This window comes from Pecten maximus, chromosome 11 (assembly GCF_902652985.1).
Source record: "Pecten maximus chromosome 11, xPecMax1.1, whole genome shotgun sequence".
In the NCBI taxonomy this organism is placed as follows: domain Eukaryota; kingdom Metazoa; phylum Mollusca; class Bivalvia; order Pectinida; family Pectinidae; genus Pecten; species Pecten maximus.
The window spans coordinates 24,186,065-24,208,307 of NC_047025.1; the positions used below are offsets into that span (position 1 = coordinate 24,186,065).

At 37.3% G+C, this 22,243-nt stretch overlaps 1 protein-coding gene across 1 annotated transcript; it reads left to right on the plus strand.

Annotated features, from left to right (window-relative positions):
* Window positions 1-263: 263 nt before the first annotated feature.
* LOC117337330 (glycine cleavage system H protein, mitochondrial-like) lies at window positions 264-22,033 on the plus strand. The gene is made up of 5 exons (XM_033898252.1): window positions 264-399; window positions 12,352-12,431; window positions 13,169-13,232; window positions 14,699-14,830; window positions 19,677-22,033. The coding sequence occupies exons 1-5, from the start codon at window positions 273-275 to the stop codon at window positions 19,769-19,771; spliced, it is 498 nt and encodes a 165-aa protein (XP_033754143.1). The 5' UTR covers window positions 264-272; the 3' UTR covers window positions 19,772-22,033.
* The last annotated feature ends 210 nt before the right edge of the window (window positions 22,034-22,243 follow it).

The window sequence follows — 22,243 nt, forward strand, 5'->3', positions numbered from 1 at the left end:
TATCATACATGTATGTGAAATTAATATCTTTGATCGATCATAGAAAAAAACGGGTATACACGGACATACAGCCTAGGCCTAACTCTTCTTGCATTTCCAAACATGTGCTGTAGAAGTCTGCATTTAAATCAGAGACATATATATTCTGTATATATGTCTCTGTTTAAAGTAAGTAAACTTTTTATAAGGAATCACGAAACGCTCCTTTACGAAAATAATGCCGACTCCGAGACCTTTAGCTCGAGCATGCGCCTGGTGTATTTTTTATAAAGATGGCCGCTCGAGTGTTGAGGCGTGCGATACAACAGCAGGTTTACCTGCAAAAAATGTTATCTAGCAATATACACTTGTGTCGTACAAATGTGAGGCTGATCAGTACAGCTAACAGACTTTTATCAAGTAAGTATCGTGCATGTATCTCCCCTAATAACTGTTTTCTCTGTGATGCCCATGGGTAACCTTGTCAATATTGAGCTCATCTTTCCAACGGAGTAACGAACTGCCAAGGGCCCCGGTAAAGGGACACTTATATAGGCCTATAATCTAACTGTAATGTTTACATGTGACACGTGATAAGTATGCGGTCACGCTGGGTTTCTGAGTTTACTAATCTACAACTCCCTTTACATAAGCAATCGACTGTTCGACTGGTGTTTTGATGAACTGGAGACAAAGTAGCCCGAGTTTTCTCTGGCCCTGTCACCATGTCTGGTGTAGGGCCAGAGCGCACTACTATATGAAAACGTGGAATTATCCGACACCGTTTGGTGTCGCTAAGAATTTGATGCAAAAACAATAAAATCGGGTGTGACATAACACCTACCTTACATATATGGATAAATGAGATATTTATGTACCCCAAAACACCCATTTAGTCTCATCTAGGTGTTTTATTTCGTCCGTACAGGCCCTCGCTTTACGCTAGTCAAAATTTCATACTGTTGACCCGCCATTTTGTAAGTGACAGTACGACTAACCACCCAAATCGGAACGCAATGGACCGAAAAGACCACATATCATTTATTGTGTTTTTCTTCTTACAAAGTTTAAATTATGAAAACTAAGTTGATTATTTCCCAAAAGATGTTATATTCCATTAAAAAAATCATTATTTATAAATTATAAGCGGTAAAATATATAAAAATAAATGTTGTATTTTTTTTTCTTTTCGCTCCATCGCGCACAGATTAGGGTAATTAGGCGGACCGCGACCTACATAGTTAGCAATATGGCGTCGAGTCAAGTATGAAATTTTGACTAGTGTAAAGTGAGGGTCTATACGGACGAAATAAAACACCTAGATGAGACTAAATGGGTGTTTTGGGGTACATAAATATCTCATTTATCCATATATGTAAGGTAGGTGTTATGTCACACCCGATTTTATTGTTTTTGCATCAAATTCTTAGCGACACCAAACGGTGTCGGATAATTCCACGTTTTCATATAGTAGTGCGCTCTGGCCCTACACCAGACATGGTGACAGGGCCAGAGAAAACTCGGGCTAGAGACAAAGCTCCTGTTAAAATTAAATCGCCTATAGCTAGCTGTCCTTGGCAGCCTTTGACACTAACTTTCCAGACCTTGGAGACCAACGGTCTCCTGATACTTAAATTCTTGGTGCCCTCCACAGAATCTTGGAGCCCACATTTTCAACAACAAAAAAATTATAAAAAGAAACTTATTTCATTTGTTCAAATATTTTATTATTTCATTTCCATGAGGAGTTTAAAAGACTTCCGTTGAAGTTCAATAAGGTCCTGGTTATTGGCCAGTTTATCCTCCTCCTCCTGTAGTAAACGACCCGGTTTCTCCATGTTTACGACACAGTGTACAGTACATGTGTACATCGTCGTAGCCCAACCAATTAAACTGTGTTTGCCAGGAGTTCTGGAACTTTCTTTTCTTTCTCGTATTGATGCTGTTGAACCCGTCGTTCCTTCGATGTCTTGGCTTTTTTCGGAGGAGGCGACAGCCCCAACCACCGATGCATCTCTGTATGTACGTGTGTTGTTTACCCTAGGTCAATGCAGGTGAAGGTCACTTTCGCTTCGCGCCGACTTACCTTGGTCATATAGACGCTTGAAATAGTACTAGTTTATTGTCTAAAATTACAAGCGTTCCAAATACTCTGGCGACCGGAAAGACGGGAGTACACAAGTGCAGTTTTACATGCGTGCAACACATGGGTATAAACGACTAACGAATATTGAAATTAAATCGACAACTTTTTGGGTACATTTTACTAAAAATTCCTACATTTTAAGAACACCTCAATGTAAAAATCTCAGTGCCCGCCGGTCTCCAGGTAAGTGCAGTTTTTGGAGACCTCCAAATATTTTGGTGGACTCGGGCACCAGGTCTACCGTTAGTGTCGAAGGCTGCTTGGCCAGATAGTGAGATACGACAGATAACAAAAAACGTGCAAGATATGATGTTTGGCCTTATTTAATATAAATGAAGGCAAAGTCTTAGAAGATCGCAGCTATAATCACCCGTTAACCTAGTCCCATGGGTTAATTGTAAATAGTTTATATAGTGATACGGTTGCTTTCTAGCTTTGCGCTAGTTCCCTTTAGCTCATGATCAGTTGGTAAAGCGGCTGGACCAGTAAAGCTCGGGGTCGCGGGTTCGATTCCGATGGAGGCACACTACTTGTTTTTCTCATATGGTTACATTTGGTGCCGTTGACCACTCCAAGTGCAAGCTATAGGAAAATGAGAGGCTTCACATTTGAAAAGTGAGGAATACGAGGAATAGTGTGGCAGTTTTTAATTGTAAATTGTAATAGTGTACATCGTGATACGATTGCCTTGTTTCTAGTGTTGGTAATGGGACAATTTCCCTTTATCTCAGTCGGTAGAGCGGTGGACCAGTAAGCAGAGGGCCGCAGGTTCAATCCCATGTGGAGGTACACTATATTCGCTTTTATTCCTTGTTATATATATCATGAAAATCTTGTTGTATCGTCTGCATTTTTACATTGTTACGTAGCATATATCAAATTTGGCAGTAGAATACTGATGTCATTATGCAGTGCACATGCATACATGCCATACCTCCCGACGTGAGACAAAATCTCCCTTATTTTCAAGCCATTTATTTCCTCCCAGGAGGAAAGCCCAAATTAATTCCCTTATTAGCCCACCATCATCAGATGGTGGGCTATTCAAATCGCCTTGCGTCCGTGGTCCGTCCGTCCGTAAACAATTCTTGTTATAGCTATTTCTGAGAAAGTACTGAAGGGATCTTTCTCAAATTTAATATGCAGGTTCCCCTTGGTCTGAAGTTATGCATATTGCATTTTGGGACCGATCGGAAAATAACATGGCCGACAGGCAGCCATCTTGGATTTTGACAATTGAAGATTGTTATCGCTATTTCTCAGAAAGAACTGAAAGGATCTTTCTGAAATTTCAAATGTAGGTTCCCCTTGGTCTGTAGTTATGAATATTGCATTTTGGGAGCGATCGGAAAACAACATGGCTGACAGGCAGCCATCTTGGATTTTGACAATTGAAGTTTCTTATCGCTATTTCTCAGAAAGTACTGAAGGGATCTTTCTGAAATTTCATATGTAGGTTCCCCTTGGTCTGTAGTTATGCATATTGCATTTTGATAACAGCATGGTCGACAGACAGACATTATTACTAAATCTCAAATTTCATATATATTTCCCTCTTGTTTGAAAGTACTGGAGGGATGTTTCTCAATTTACGCAGATTAGTAAGAGGAAGGGAAAAATAGAGAAAAGATCAATCTGACATGGAACCTATAAAGATCATTCAATGGTGGGCACCAAGATCCCTCTGGGATCTCTTGTTTTGTAATTCCCTCCAGTATTTTGGCTGACAGCATTTTTTGTTTACAATTCGGTAGATTTTTCTACGAGATTTTGTGAGATTTGGCTAAATTTAGCAATCACGCACGTGATCCATCTGTTCACGTGATCACTCGGTCAAAATGGCGTCTATTGGACACGGCCTTCACGAAGCTCTGGCTAGTATAATGTTTGCGCTACAATATCTTATTACCATGAAATAAAGGCAAGTTGCTTATAAACAACTTCAACCCTCTTTGCTAACTGACAAATTATTCTTTGTTCTCTTTTAGGACCATACTTTGTTGATGGTAATTGATACAGACTAGTCAGACGCAAAATCACACGTGTTTTTCATATAAAATGTGTATCGTGGATCAGTGATAGCATGATGAAATCCGATATTTTCTTTTATAAAACTATCAAAATTAGCACATCTGTTGGTCGTAGCGGTCAATCATGATGCTTACAATGACCGTATATACATACCGTCAATGACTCTTTCTGAAATTTCATATGTAGGTTCCCCTTGGTCTGTAGTTATGCATATTGCATTTTGATAACAGCATGGTCGACAGACAGACATTATTACTAAATCTCAAATTTCATATATATTTCCCTCTTGTTTGAAAGTACTGGAGGGATGTTTCTCAATTTACGCAGATTAGTAAGAGGAAGGGAAAAATAGAGAAAAGATCAATCTGACATGGAACCTATAAAGATCATTCAATGGTGGGCACCAAGATCCCTCTGGGATCTCTTGTTTTGTAATTCCCTCCAGTATTTTGGCTGACAGCATTTTTTGTTTACAATTCGGTAGATTTTTCTACGAGATTTTGTGAGATTTGGCTAAATTTAGCAATCACGCACGTGATCCATCTGTTCACGTGATCACTCGGTCAAAATGGCGTCTATTGGACACGGCCTTCACGAAGCTCTGGCTAGTATAATGTTTGCGCTACAATATCTTATTACCATGAAATAAAGGCAAGTTGCTTATAAACAACTTCAACCCTCTTTGCTAACTGACAAATTATTCTTTGTTCTCTTTTAGGACCATACTTTGTTGATGGTAATTGATACAGACTAGTCAGACGCAAAATCACACGTGTTTTTCATATAAAATGTGTATCGTGGATCAGTGATAGCATGATGAAATCCGATATTTTCTTTTATAAAACTATCAAAATTAGCACATCTGTTGGTCGTAGCGGTCAATCATGATGCTTACAATGACCGTATATACATACCGTCAATGACAGAGGCAATATACAAAATCTGAAATGTTCATGATAAGATTTACGGCAGTCTCCTAGCTACCATGAACGTCTTCAGTTCACATGACTACTGACACTTGTACACTTGGAATATTTTATATCTAAATGGTCCACCATTAGGGATCCCACAGGACATTTCATGGTGATTTTTACAACTGATGTGTTCCCTCAGATTGGATCAAGCTTTCTCATTTTAAGAAAATCCAAACTGTATATAATTAACATGCTTGTCTTAATCCTTAGCTAAGTGTAATTATAATTTACCCTTTTCATGCATAAAGCTGTGAAAACTTTGTGTTACTTAAAAAATGAAAATTAATTTTATATTATCAAAATGTATACTAATTGCATTTTTACCCTATACAACTTTTTGTTGTTTTCACATAGTATGATTAATATCTCAAATAGATATAAATATTCTTTATCACTTTCAAAATTAGTTTATTGCTTTAAAATTGAGTAAAAATGTCGATATTCATGTCGCGCACAAATCTCCCTTATTTTAGGCATAACTCCCTTAAAACAATCATCAATCTCCCTTATTGGTCTCCTGAAAATATGGCATGTGTCGACATGTCATCACGGATATGATATGTGTGATTATCTGGAATATCCGACAATGCAAAGTGAAATCAATGTAAGTCACATCAGGACGAACAATAAGAATTTAAGTTGATAAACGTATAGATGTAATACATTTTGTACATAGTTTATGTTATAAGGTACCGGTGTTAACAAGTTAAAAAAAAAATTTTGTTTTAAAGGCATTTTGGGGGGGAGGGGGTTGTTGTTATAATCTATATGTATTATACAGTCTATATATATTTGGATTAGGACCTATTTATTGACGTAGTTTGTATTGTGTCTTTTATTAACACCCCCCCCCCCCCCCCCCCCACACACACACACAAAAAAAAAGTCAAAAAATATGAAAATGTGGTAGTCTATATATATGTATACATGTTGATAGACTGTAATTCTCAGGTCCCTGTGTAAATGATGTAAATTTAATGTGATTATAACTATGATTATGAGAATGTACAATGATGTAAAAAAAAAAAGAAGCACCATGATAATGAACAGCTAATTAATGGATATCAAGCAGAACATACGAAGCCGGAAGGCAATAAAAAAAGCACAACACAAAATGCCTAAACCTTCCCAGCAAATCTGCAGGACCCTTTCCCTCCCCTCTAACCCAACTCCTCATTATCTAGCTGTCATCTTCTCTACCACAACTAAAATATAACCCACCAGCCAAACAAACAGGAAGCAACAACTAGAATTTGATGGCTATATGCAGTCCTCCTGCATTTTTAGCCCACCATCATCAGATGGTGGGCTATTCAAATCGCCCTGCGTCCGTGGTCCGTTGTCCGTCCGTCCGTAAACAATTCTTGTTATCGCTATTTCTGAGAAAGTACTGATGGGATCTTTCTCAAATTTCATATGTAGGTTTCCCTTGGTGCCTAGTTGTGCATATTGCATTTTGGGACCGATTGGAAAACAACATGGCCGACAGGCAGCCATCTTGGATTTTGACAATTGAAGTTTGTTATCTCTATTTCTGAGAAAGTATTGAAGAGATCTTTCTCAAATTTCATATGTAGGTTCCCCTTGGTGCCTAGTTATGTATATTGCATTTTGGGACCGATCAGAAAACAACATGGCCGACAGGCAGCCATCTTGGATTTTGACAATTGGAGTTTGTTATCGCTATTTCTGAGGAAGTACTGAGGGGATCTTTCTCAAATTTCATATATAGGTTCCCTTTGGTGCCTAGTTATGCATATTGCATTTTGGGACCAATCGGAAAACAAAATGGCCGACAGACAGCCATCTTGGTTTTTGACAATTGAAGTTTGTTATCGCTATTTCTGTGAAAGTATTGAAGGGATTTTTCTCAAATTTCATATGCAGGTTCCTCTTTGTTCCTGGTTATGCATATTGCATTTTGAGACTAATTAGAAAACAACATGGCCGACAGGCAGCCATCTTGGATTCTGACAATTAAAGTTTGTTATCGCTATTTCTGTGAAAGTAATGAAGGGATCTTTCTGAAATTTCATATGCAGGTTCCCCTCAGTGCCTAGTTATGCATATTGCATTTTGAGACCAATCGGAAAACAACATGGCCGACAGGCAGCCATCTTGGATTTTGACAATTGAAATTTGTTATCGCTTTTTCTGTGAAAGAACTGAAGGGATCTTTCTCAAATTTCATATGGAGGTTCCCCTTGGTGCCTACTTATGCATATTGCATTTTGAGACCAATCGGAAAACAAAATTGCTGACAGGCAGCCATCTTGGATTTTGACAATTAAAATTTGTTATCGCTATTTCTCAGAAAGTAATGAAGGGATCTTTCTGAAATTACATATGCAGGTTCCCCTCAGTGCCTAGTTATGCATATTGCATTTTGAGACTAATCAGAAAACAACATGGCTGACAGGCAGCCATCTTGGATTTTGACAATTGAAGTTTGTTATCGCTATTTCTGTGAAAGTACTGAAGGGATCTTTCTCAAATTTCATATGTAGGTTCCCCTCAGTGCCTAGTTTTGCATACTGGGACCAATACGAAAACAACATGGCCGACAGACAGCCATTATAGCTAAATCTTAAATTCTATATATAGGTTCCCCTTGTTTGAATAGTACTAGAGGGCTGTTTCTGAATTTACACAGATAAGTAAGACTTAGAGGAAGGGAAAAGTAGGGAAAAGATCAATCTGACATGGAACCTATAAAGATCATTCAATGGTGGGCACCAAGATCCCAACTTATTCTCGGGGGAGTATTCTAAGTAAATTCTATGTAGGCATCATGACCTGCAGTCACCCTGATCATGCGGAATATGCTCACTAGAACATGTGAGGCAAAGCTAAGGTAAATGAGCTCCTCCTAGAAGGAAGGAACACAATGAATAGGTCTGGGCCTCAAGGAAAAAACTTGTGTATCAACTGACATTAAGTCTCCTGGAAGTGACGTTAATCCAGTGGATGCGTAGTGGATGTTTCAATCTACTGATCTAGCCTTTTTTTTTAATTAAAAAAAATGGACCGGAAGGGTTGGTACTAATAAGGTACACATGCATTTGAAAGGCAGACACTGGGCAGACAGGGTGGGAGGGAATGGCGCTGCAAGAGGCAGAAAAAGCATGTGCTCACTCACCACACTGGATAGTTTAGACCACTTAACTGAGACCAAGAGATCTGTGTGGTACTAAATTTTTTTTTTGTGCCATCAAATAAAATGCAGAAACAATAGGACACTAATAAGTGGCATTGGACTGTTTATATCTAATCCAGCGTACAAATTTAACAGTATATCTGGCGTCATGGGCAGGGCCCTCTTAGGCAAATGAGGCTTCAGCCATAATTGAAATCCCTTTTAAAACAAGTTTCAATGGACAAGCTTGGACAAGGTAATCCTGTCTGAGAATCTGGAAGCAAAAAAAACATGGTGTAGAGACCTCACCAACAGTCAGTGAAAAAGTGAACGCATTTCTGGGTGTATGTAATGGTTATCTCTATGACCGCGGGACACTGTTGTTTTTCCGTTCTGGGTTGTTGCAACATGTATACACATGTATATTGTATTATGTATGAAATTTCTGGCACCTATAAATCCATTTAAAAAAGAGGTGTGCATGTATTTATATTGTGACTCATGTCAATGGCATTGGAACTCTGCAGTATTTCAGATGGCAGTAATTTTAATACATGTAGTTAATATGTATGTAGTTGGGAATGATTTGCAAAAACTACCTTGTATATATACTGAAACGAAAAAGAAACGCAACATGGAAAATTGTGATTAATTTTGTATTAAATATACATATCTGTATAAAAATCGCGGAAATAAACATGCACCCTGCCTAACACCCATACCAATCTTCAAAATCACCCAAGTGTGACTAGAGACCTATGCACTTCCGGCGCGGTAAAAACATCAAAAACCGTGCCTGTACAAACATATGCGTTCTTTTTTCATTCAAACCAGTATCAATTCATCACTAACATTGAGCCACATCATCGCCAATACTTTTGCAAACAATAATTCCTTTTACAATTATGCCACGGTTATCAAAGGTTGATAGAGGACGTGCTATAGCGATGCTTCTGGCAGGGAACACGCAACTTCACGTCGCTCGACAATTCAGAGTTCACAAATCGACTTTTAGTCGATTAGTTTCACGTCTTAACGCAACAGGAAGAGTCGATGACCAGCCGAGATCAGGACGTCCACGCGTAACGTCGCGACGTCAAGACCGGGTTCTTAGGTTGGCACACCTGCGTAACAGGAGATTAACGGCCGCTGAAACGGCAAGGAATACGATTGGTAATCATAACCGTCGAATTCATCCCCAAACAGTGATCAACAGACTGCGTGAGGCTAATTTGCGTGCAAGGCGACAGTACGTTGGTTTACCACTAACACCGCAACGTCGAGCACGTCGTATGCAATGGGCAACGGCACATATGCCCAGACGTTTTCCTATGAGACGTTGGAGGTCTATGCTCTTCACCGATGAATCTCGATTCACGTTATTTCGAGCAGATGGCCGTCAACGTGTGTACCGGCGTCGAGGCGAACGTTTTGCTGACGCCTGTGTTTTGGAACACGACCGATTTGGGGGTGGATCAGTTATGGTTTGGGCGGGAATCTCCCATGGTTTGAAGACGCCTTTGGTGATAGTCAATGGGAATTTAACGGCCGTACGCTATCGGGATGAGATCCTTAGGCCCCATGTTGTGCCGTTTGTTAGGCAGCATCATCTAACCTTTCAGCAAGATAACGCGAGACCACACGTTGCAAGAGTCTGTAGAGACTTTCTTGCGACACAGAACATTGTTCCTATAGATTGGCCTCCATATAGCCCCGACCTGTCCCCAATCGAGCATTTGTGGGATGAATTAGACAGAAGAATTCGAAATCGCCGTAACCCCCCAAATACCCTCCCTCAGTTAGCAAATGCACTCGTCCAAGAATGGAATAACATTCCAATACGGAAAGTCAATGCCCTGATGAACTCAATGCAACAAAGAATTAGAGATGTGATAACTGTTCGAGGAGGACACACACGATATTAGGGCACGGTTTCAAAACTGCTGCCATTTCAACTTGGATTCACGTAGGGTACTACCAATCATGACCTTCTAGCAAAGTGACCTGTTCTTAAAAATCTCTAAACATTTAAAGGATGTTACATCAATATTCAATATTAACTATTACATATGAAATTTAAACATAATGCTCACAAGTATTATTTTATTAAACCTACAATTTGAAGTTGCGTTTCTTTTTCGTTTCAGTATATATATATAGCATATTTGCATTAATATCATAGTTGATAGAATGAAGAGGAATTGAATAATTTTTTTGTGTCAGACTATCCTTTAAGATTTATCTGTTTATAGTCAGTTAGATATACAGGTAAACTTTTAAATATGTTGGATTTTGAATCATTAATTTGAATTGTATATGAGTGTATCTATATATAGTCAGGTCATGTTATAGCGGTGTATATAAATATATATGTGTACAGTTCATTGTATTCAACTATGTTCTAATTTATTAGCTCACCTGGTCCGAAGGACCAAGGTGAGCTTATGCCATACCGTGGCGTCCGTCGTCCGTCCGTCTGTCGTCCGTCCGTCAACAATTGACTGATTTGACTTCTTCTTCATAACCGCTGATCGGAGTTTGAACCAATTTGGTCAGAAGCATCCCTATGGATAGGGGACTCAAAATTGTACAAATGATGGGGCTGACCCCCTGGAGGCCTCTGGGGCGGGGCCAAAAGGGGTCAATTTGGAGCTATTGATATAAACGACTTTTCTGAAACCAAGCAATGGCTATCGCTCATATTTACCTGGTAGCATCACTATGGGGTGGGGATTCAAAATTGTACAAATGATGGGGCTGACCCCCCAGGGGCCTGAGGGGCGGGGCCAAATGTGGTCAACCGGCTATATTGATATAAACGACTTCTTCTCTGAAACCAAGCAATGGCTATCGCTCATATTTGCTTGGTAGCATCACTATGGGGTGGGGATTCAAAATTGTACAAATGATGGGGCTGACCCCCTAGGGGCCTGAGGGGCGGGGCCAAATGTGGTCAATCCGGCTATATTGATATAAACAACTTCTTCTCTGAAACCGAGCTAGCGCTATGGCTGTCGGTCATATTTGCCTGGTAGCATCACTATGGGGTGGGGATTCAAAATTGTACAAATGATGGGGCTGACCTCCCAGGGGTCTGAGGGGCGGGGCCAAATGTGGTCAATCGGGCTATATTCATATAATTGACTTCTTCTCTGGAACCAAGCAATGGATATCTCTCATATTTTACTGGTAGCATCACCTTGGGGTAAGAATTCGAAATTGTACAAATGATGGGGCTGACCCCCCTGGGGGATGAGGGGCGGGGCCAAAAGGGGTCAGTTTTGCAGAATTGATATAAACGACTTCTGCTCTGAAACTAAGCAATGGATATCGCTCATATTTGCCTGGTAGCATCCCTATGGGGTGGGGATTCAAACTTGTACAAATGGTGGGGCTGACCCCCCAGGGGCCTGAGGCAGGCCAAAATTGGTCAATTTGTTTAAACAACTTCTTCTCTGAAACTAAGCAATATGGATATTACTCACATTTGTATGGTAGCATGGTTATGGAGTGGGGATTCAAAATTGTACAAATGTTGGGGTTGACTGGGGCCGCCAGGGAGCTGAGGGGTGGGGCCAAAAGGGGTCAATTTGGCTAGATTGATTTAAACAACTTATTCTCTGAAACTTAGCAATGGTTTGACTGGTAGCATCCTATTGGGTTAGGGATTCAAAATTGTATAAAGGAAGGAGCTGACCCCCCAGGGGGCAGAGGGCAGGGTCAAAAGGGGTCAATTGGTCTAAACAAGTTCTTCTCTGAAACTAAGCAGTGGATATCACTCGCATTTGTGTGGTAGCATCCCTATGGGGTCGCGCCAAAAGTCAATTTCATTTCATGGATTAATGCACTTTGTGGCATTTTTAGTATTAAAATAAAACCAGTTTACATGTACCCATATAAAATGCTTATGATATATATTGACATAGCAATACCAGCGACAAATATACTTAAGCATCATTCTTGTTTCATATCTCATGAAACCAGGTGAGCGATACAGGCCCTCTGGGCCTCTTGTTGATTTACTAAACACTAGAACAACATATATCGGTATGTGTTATTTTTAATTTCATAATTTTTTTTTTCAGACAAACTATTTTCTGACAAACACGAGTGGGTAACAGTAGATGAAAATGTCGGGACTGTTGGAATATCTGACTATGCTCAGGTAAGCTTGGTCCAAAAAAATTTATAATGATAAGAGCTTTTACATTGTCTGAAATAAGAGTTTAATTTGTTCCTTATAAATTGGTGGCCCCCATATTTTCTGGATTTGACAGGGAGAGGTTATAATTAATCATTACCCTTTTGGAGGTCCTCAAGTGTTTTGAATTTGACTTAAGTTTCATGATAATGTATTTTTATCTTAAAGTATGTGCAGGTAAATATACATATAGTTTTATTTCTCAATTAATTCACTCCTCCTGTGACTGACACATTTTGTAGGTATATTGTCAATCTGTTTTCCATTGAAACTTGTGCAGACAATGCAATTGGAAATAAATAATTTAGTATGAGAAAAGTTAAATTTTCTGTCTATCAGAGAATACGAGTTTGGTCATGAAACGAGTAGCAGGATGCCGACTTTTCTTATATCCTGGAATATTGAGCAGGGCATATTTGTTAACCTCTTTTAGTTTACAATGTACAAAAAAAATGATGATTCTGTTAAAACGAAGGAAGGGGCACCGGTTTATTTAAATTATGGACAGGGGCTTAAATTATTACCGTTGCCAGCTAGGTTAGTAGCTGTGTGGATACTTATATATGATTAAAGTCTGTGAAAACATTACATCATTGTAGCTGCCATGATATATATATATCTGTTACGATGTACATATATCATACAGCTAGTATTGTCAATATATTGTACTTTATATATTCAGCAATATTTTCTATTTTCAGGAAGCTTTAGGGGAAGTAGTTTATGCACAGCTTCCTGAAGAAGGAACAGAGCTGGAGAAAGATGGTAATCATATATCCATTCAGATTAATTACTAATACCAGAATCACATTGTTGATGCATTAAATTCTTTGGTCATTTATATATAATTACTTAAAAATATCCAGTGTTTTATGGAGATCTCAGGGTTGGAGGAAGGGAAATAACTCTGATATGTTACTGCTTAATGTAACTGCTTAAAGTAATATTGAAGATGATTGACTTCAAATGAAATTTTTACTCACTTATATTAGAAACTTGGAAATGCAGCAATGTATAATATCATATTGATGCAGAATTGGTCCTCAGACAGGCACTGAATTATTCTATCAGTCAAAACTTCTCATATCAAATAAAAGTGCCAAGGTCTAGAGTACTGAAAGAGGATGAAATTAAGATAAATCAGTGGGGACAGTAATATATCACCGTCCAACAATCATAGTAGTCATTATATAAAGTCCTCTTGAAAATGCATTGAGGAAGCAAAAATTGTATACATCAATAATTTGTAAATTGCTAATTATATATGATATAATTAAGCTTGTATGAGCAGATTTAGAGTTTACTGACAGTAGCTAGTCTTCCTTTGATCTGTAGATTGTATATATATAATCTATAGATAGGATTTCTGACATGGGTTATATATATATATATATAGGTAAACAATTAGGTATGCAGTGTGCAAAATTGTTTGTGACCGAATGTTGAGCTCGAGGATAAAAGATAAGGAGCAAAAATGATATACAGAAAAAAAACATGTTGTCCCTTAAATGTATGTTAATGAATATAATATAATGCACAAATATTATTTTTATTATGGGCATAGAATAGTATTGTTGTTACCCTAATTAGCCTGGGGCCCCCCTCCCTCAATTGACCATTGTCACTTCAGCATCTTCATTGTTTTTGTGATTTTGATCTAACTTGTTTTTATTGGTTAAGTTTGAGAATTAAAGCAATAGAAGGTATTATTGTCGGGCTAAGTATGACTGCTTCATTGTAAGTGAATGCTGTTAAAAATATACAATATATAACTGTATTGCAGATTACATTTAGTCAGTGTTGTGTTTACATGTGTGTGACTCGTTAATTTGTCAGTTATGCGAGACTCGACCATTATATCCCGTCGAGCTGTGGCATTTATTGCCAGCTGAAGGCTGTTATTGTCACGGTCAATATTACATGTACATCTGCTACTGTGATCATTGAGGTTTCATATATGATACTACAATAACGGTACATATAGATATCAGCCGAAACTTGGAAGACACTATCAAATACGTACACTGATCTTTCAGAATTGAATTTAGAACAAACTGTGTGGTTTTCTGAAAGGTTAGGTTCTTTATTTTGATTATGTAAAACTGATGATATTTGCGAGAATAGCACTTCAGTGCTAATTTTATTAAGCCTTCTTGACTCCTGACATTAACGCAATGTATGTATTTGTCTTATACCTTAACCTCAACTATATATATATGACTGTTCACCAGATGAGATTGGAGTGTTGGAGAGTGTGAAGGCAGCCAGTGAGATTTACACACCTGTATCTGGTACTGTTGTCTCAAGTAATAAAGCTGTGGAGGAGGATCCCACCCTTGTCAACAAGTCCTGTTACGATCAAGGTAATCCTTATTTAATTCTATTATGATCAAGGTAAGCCAATTTTTGCAAGGGTAGAAATAACTGCAAGCCCTTAGACCCGGGGGCCAAGGCCATTTAGTTTTATGAAGGACTGGGCTGGTCTGTTGGACTTGTTTAGTTTTGAAACCAATCAGCTGACCATAACAATTGAAAAATGATCCCTGAATGGCTTTGTTTGATTTTGAAATCAATCAGCTGACCATAACACCTTGATGTGCATTTTGTCTATTTCTAATTGCCAAGTATTATTTCAAACTCCACATTTTTTAACTGGCTTATCACAATAATTCTTACACATCCATAGTACTTGTAACATCCGAATTCTGGATCAATGTGCATGCTGCATTTTATTCATTTTCAAACTCAATACACTCCAGAATGAACCAAAGGGACTCTAGATTTACATTGCTGGGGCCTGCAGGGGTATAGGGCCCAATTGGGGAGATGAAGCTAATCCTTTAAGATATTTCTTTTGTGGGAATGACAGCATTTTTAGGTCACCTGAGACAAAGTCTAATATGCACATGTTGGCCCTGACTGACCCCCAGGGGCTGATGGGCGGGGCCAAAAAGGGTCAAATTGACTTAAATTTCAAAAATCTTCTTCCCTACTCTCAGATATGATGGAATCAAGCACTCTTCATAGATGGAAGGGATCTTAATAAATATAAGGCGCTTTACCAAAGTTGTCAATTTCATGACCCAGGGGTCTCAACTTTGCCCCTGGGGAGGGGGTAAACTTTACTATAGTTTATATAGGGAAATCACATTTTTGACTATAATTTGATCCATTTCTATTGGAATTAATTCTAACTTTGTTAACATAATCAGCATGGCATGACAGCTTAATGGTATGCACATTCTGGTCCTGACTGACCCCTAGGGCCTGATGGGCAGGGCCAAAAAGGGTCATTTAAATTAACTGAAATATTTCAAATCTCAGGTGACCGTTAAGGCCCATGGGCCTCTTGTGTCTTCATTAAATTAGGACACCATATCAAAGATACAGGTGCCTGTCCATCTGTCAATCCGCAAATTTAGTTCTCGGCTGATAACTGATCAAGGTCAATGGTCAAAGTCATAAGGCCAAAAGTACAAGGTCAAATTTTGTATCTTTTCTCTGATGAATATTTTTTTTTAATATTATCATGCTAATTTGGGCAAACTTGATTAATATAAACAAGGAGTAAACAGACCAATGATCACAGTCACTCGGTCAAAGGTCAAGGTCATTTGAGTCAAAATGTCAAGCCTAAAGGACAAGGTGAATCTATGACAGTGAATCTTACATTTGTATTAGCCTATATAGCTAGCAAATATGAAGGTGGAAGGAAACAAGATCGAGTCACATCATATATAGTACATGCATAATTAAATCCCTGCATAAAAGCCTCCCATAATCTTGTCAGGACAACTGCTCCTAAACCGGTGGACTGATTTCAATGAAACTTCACACAAATATAAAGGATCATGTATAGATGTGCATGCCACTTTGTTTTTCACAAAATTATGGTTGTTGTATGTGGTAACTGGTCAATATAAACAGGTTATTAAGTTTGTGAGGACAACTTCTTCTAAACCGGTGAGCCGATTCCACTGAAACTTCACATACAAATATAGGATCATGTGTAGATGTGCATACAATTTTTTTCCCTCAAAATTTTGGTTCCATGGTAACTGGTTACTGTGAACAGGTTTTCTGATAATTATTTTGTCCGAACCACCCCTCGAAAACTGATGGTCAGATTCCAATGAAACTTCACACAAATATAGAGGACCATGTGTAGATGTGCATGCAGCTGTTTAAAGGACAAAAGAATGATAGGGAACATGTGCAGATGTGCAGGCATGCAGCTGTTTAAATTCCAAAATTTTGGTTGCCATGGCAGCCGTCCGTCGCTCAACAGGTTTTCCTTGTTTGGACAACTTATAATTAAACTGGTGATCCGATTCCAACGAATCGTCGCACAAATATAAAGGGCCATGTGTATATTTGCATGCAACTTTCTTTCTCAGAATTATGGTTGCTATGGAAACATGTCATTATAAACAAGTTTTCCGATAAAGGGCTATAACCCCTCACTGGGCCTCAGTCGTTTGACTGATTTTATATTCATCCATAATGTATTCTTACTTTTTTTTGTAAAACTTCAAAATACTATAAAACTGTACTTTACAAATTACAGGGAGGAGCTATTAGTCAGCCATTGGCTTACAGTTCTAGTTGTTATTGTTTTTTAAGTCAAAATATCAAATGTTTGGACTCAGAAAGTTCAATGTTAGTTGGCGGATCCCAAGCTCATACATTTGTATATATAATATTTATAATATAACTTAAAGGAACAATTTAGTCAAGTTTGTTTACTTTTTCATAATTTCACTGATTATTTCATGAAATTGTACTTCTGTACTCCTTATGAAGTAACCTTAGCCAGATATTGTTACAAGCTTAATCTTCCATGCGTTTTTTAATCAATTGTAAGGGGGATCGTAATCGTATAACCATACGATTATAACTACACACTTTGACTTGTACATGTAAACATGTTTGCAAGCGCAGCCCGGTCTCATGACTGTAAACAACGTTGGTTTGCATTTGAAGCCGTTAGCGGATATTTTAACTGGGTTACGGGTCTCATACCAAACATAGACAGTGAATGGATGAAAAAAAATATGGAGAATTGCTGTTAGGACAGGAATATAACAGATGTGACTTTTTCAAACGGTTGCGACAACAATGAAGAAGTTGCGAGCAAGTTTGCCGAGACTCAACCTAGATCTAGATCGGCCTACGGAGTAAAATGTCGCGGTGCAATATTATTGTTCTGTACAACTTCTATTATCATAATTCCATTCGTACTTGTTATCAGTATTGTTCTTATTACATCATGGATGAAACAAATCACCTACACTTGTAGGTGGGTGTTAGCGTTCGTTTGCATTCATACACAAATGTAAATATGGGAAGGAAATGCACTCGTTACATGCAGTTTTTACGGGGCCCCTTATATATAATTAGGGTAATTTACTAGGGATTATATCAGAATTCTTGCACTGTTTTACTTCTATGAATAATTAGCGCTGTGGATGAAGGAGAAAAATATCACTTGGAAAGCCTACCTGATGACATTATATGGCTTCATAACAGTGCAAGAATTTTAGTTGTACAAAAAACGCAAATATTATATTATTATTTAGTTCTATTATAGTTCAGCACTAATAAGTTATATATGTAAACAAGAAGTTACAAAGAGTTCATGAGTTCATGAGTTTTCACAGCACACCAATATCTGACATTCACAAGGAGTGAAATTGCATATATGTAAAAGGAATATTCTGCATGTAATCACAGCACAAAACACAGTTCCAAACCCACTATTTTATATGTTTATATCGCTGTACACATTATATACATGTACCATTTGCAACGACCGTGGACAGGACTTTTGAGCTTATTAGAATATCAAGTTTTGCACAATCCTCTTCACCGATCTCAAAACATACAAAGCCATAGTTCATAATACTAATAATATAGATAAAATGTACATGGTATTATTGTAACATAAATAATATAGACTGTAAGGTTATTGGCTCACCTGCCCGAAGGTCACAGGGGTGAAATCGGCTTAAATCTGTAAACATGCAATAACTCTGCGATAGCCAAGAGTCTCCGAGACCTGGTATTAGGCCAATAGAATGCTAGAATGAAATCTAGAAAATTTATTAATATGAATAAACCTAGCTTACTATGATATTTGAATAAAGAGGTAATCAGCATAGTATTTGTAGAAATGACCTTAATCAACTACAAAGTTGCTGTAGAGCCATGTGAGCGATACAGGCCCATTGGACCTCTTGTATTAATAGTAAAATTAATAGTTTGGCTCTAAAAATTATAAGGCCTTCGTTTTTCCTAATTTTATTTTTTTAAATGGTTTGTGTTAGCTGCAGATAGCAAATAGTCTGGTAGAGTGCTAAGTATCCTCTTCCACGTGTTCAGTGGCCACATCTTTCCATAATAATCATATTTTCTGCGTCAGGTGAAGCAGACATGTACTGGCCGTATACATGCGTGTACACAATTTCATGAACACGATTTCCCCTTCAGTGCCCCTTTGTGTGCAAACTGTGAATAAACCTGTGTTTTGTCGATTTGAACCATCAAAACAATCATTAATCATTGCATCTCTTAATTATGATACATATAAACCAATTGTTTGCCACGCATGTTGTTATAGCAAAATCCAAAGAAATAAGTATATGTGAAATTAGATCTACCGTGTCGTCACTCTGTGTTCGCATGGATGTGCTTACAAGCAACAGAGGGCGCAACACGTTGCACTATATTTGGAGTATCGCTGTATTTGATGTGGGCTTTCTCCAAACTTAAACTGACCATGCTGGACATTGGCTACGTAGCATATAACTGTTGACCGAAGATTTTGTCTGGGTATATGTTTTATCGATTCTGCTAGTCTGCTTGAATTATAAAAAGCATGCTTGACTTAATTGTCCCTTTAAATGGGATTGTTTTGCCATAATCACTGAAATATTCAGTTGAGCGATACAGACCCTCTGGGCCTCTTGCATACATTATATACCTGAAAGCCATTGATTATGTATGATAACAAAATAGAATTTAGACAGAGGTTATGCACGAAATATGCACTGCATATATTTAAAATCTACATTACAGGGATAATAAATTTTATGTTCGAAACTTACCACAGTTTGATATTCAAATATTTTAATTAATTTACTTCTCTATCAATAATGATTTATGTCAATATATGCCAAATTTTATATTAATATTCTTTTTCTTCTACAGGGTGGCTGTTTAAACTGGATTTAACAAACAGGTCAGAGCTAGATGGTTTGATGTCTGAAGAGGATTATAAAGTCTTCTTAAAAACACTAGAATGAGTGTGACAAGTGACTGGTTTAGCTGTTGATTTGCCTCCCACTGTGTAGCTAAGTCCTTCAGTGTTATATTTTACTGTTGTTGTTTTATGCAGGACTTTAGTGGTGTATGAAGGAATGTATGCACTCAAATAATTATTATTCGGTGTAATTTCGACCTAAAGAGAAAGCAGAAAACAATCACATTAAATAAAATCTGTATGAGTAATATATATGTTTGTATATAAGTACTGTTTGTGTGATCTAGATTTAAATTGTTTATAATTTTCTTATAGATCTAAAACTGTTCATCTTTTGAGCTGCAGCATGTATGCGGCCAGGTAGTCTGCTTCAAACTGTCATTGGTGTTTGAATATCTTCACAATGTCAACCTTGTATTTAGAAAGAAATCTTGTTAACAAGGGCCCTGTATCTGTTTCTAGGTGTGTCTGCTTATTTTTGTAGGGAAAAGGTAACAAGTTTGAGAATTTTTGTAAATTATTTTATCAAAAAAGTGCTATTAAAAAAATTAATGCTATCACATGTTGATATTTCATGATTATGCAGATAGTTCTTTTCCCAATATAATTGGGTGCTTGTTTTAAAAACAAATAAAAATATTTTAAAAAACCCATATTAAGATGTGACTTTTAATAAAAGAATATACATGTTTATGTCTGAATCAACATAAACTATGCCAAGATGTGAAAAATGATATACGTTTTGTATGGGCATTATTGAAAAATGCTCAGGAAGTAAATCTGATTGTATATTGGTACAGTTATAAGAATCTCAGGAAATAGACTATATAATATATATACAGTATCTATACACTGAATCTCTACCAAAGATGATTGACAGGTCAAAACTCAAAACAATTTACAGTTGTTATAACCTCAGGTCATACATGCATATATAGCTGATGATACAGTACATATAGCTGATGATACAGTACATATAGCTGATGACACAGTACATATAGCTGATGACACAGTACATATAGCTGATGATACAGTATATATAGCTGATGATACAGTACATATAGCTGATGACACAGTACATATAGCTGATGATACAGTATATATAGCTGATGACACAGTACATATAGCTGATGATACAGTATATAAAGCTGATGATACAGTACATATAGCTGATGATACAGTATATATAGCTGATGTTACAGTACATATAGCTAATGATACAGTACATATAGCTGATGATACAGTATATATAGCTGATGATACAGTACATATAGCTGATGACACAGTATATATAGCTGATGATACAGTACATATAGCTGATGATACAGTATATATAATTTCCCTCCATATGTAAGACTGCATGCTGCATTCTCATGATATAGGGTATTATGATAAAACCTGTTTCAGAAGTTTAATTCAAACTAGATAAACAAAAGTCACCCATGATTTTGTAATGTAAATGATGTTCCTTTACCTTTAGACTTGTTTCATTGTTCTTCTTTGTTAAATAACAACAGATGTGCTGTCTGATAACACATTTCAAGTGTCAGACAATGTCTGTCATATCATGATCTGTTAAAGATTTTTATGATCAAAGTATGATCACTTTTCAACCTTCGCCCAAAGAAGTTATACAACACAATATATGCCTTCACAAAAGTCACAGATGTTGATATTGGTAGATTTTTTTTGAAGATCGAAGACCATCCCTATACTGACTTACAATTTATATATGTTGAAATTAGACAACAATAATGATACAATAAACAACTAGAAGCTTTTGAGTTGTCACAATAATTAGAAGCTTTAAAGATATAGATCAGGATGATTGATCCTAATCAACTAGAAGCTTTGAGTGGTCAGAATAATTAGAAGCTGTAAAGATATAGATCAGGATATCCCCACCTTCGGAATCCAAGTATCACACTAAATAATTATCCCTTGTTTATTGTATGTGAATGCTACCCCCGGAATTTCTGCGATGGACTGTCTTGTTGATACATATGCAATTTCAGCATGAATAGCCCTGATTTGTCCTTTTGAAATGAGTAGAAGATATGAAAATAAGGGTTATTAAGTTATCATTATCACAAATGATTTTATTCTGTTATTTAAGAAGTTTGCATGCTATAGTATAAAGCATTTGTGGTTTAGTATTTTGAGGAATAGAGTAATCTCTAGACTATTTTGTTGATCATTAAAATTGTGGTTACAAATGATGTATGAGTGAAAAGTACTTTGTGTCCTAATTGTCCATTATGTCTTTCAGAGATTACATATAATAAACCTTATTTGCATACATAGACATTTTATTTTGTTTTATTTTAACTCTCTTGTCCAAGTCCATTGTCTGTCTGGTGCCTGGAAGTCCGACCATTGTCCATCTGGCTTTAACTGTTCACATTAAACAAGAGACCCAGAGACCTGATATTAAGACTTGTAGCATGCTTTGGTGAAGGGCTACAAAGTTTGTTTAAATGGATGACCTTGGCTTACATTCAAGGTCACAGGCCAT

Bases quoted from the DNA above. Each gene is read 5' to 3' on its own strand.
- LOC117337330 (XM_033898252.1), top strand. From the start codon at position 273: ATGGCCGCTCGAGTGTTGAGGCGTGCGATACAACAGCAGGTTTACCTG. The intron at 400-12,351 runs GTAAGTATCGTG...TTTTTTTTTCAG, and splicing joins AGCTAACAGACTTTTATCAA to ACAAACTATTTTCTGACAAA. The intron at 12,432-13,168 runs GTAAGCTTGGTC...TTCTATTTTCAG, and splicing joins GAATATCTGACTATGCTCAG to GAAGCTTTAGGGGAAGTAGT.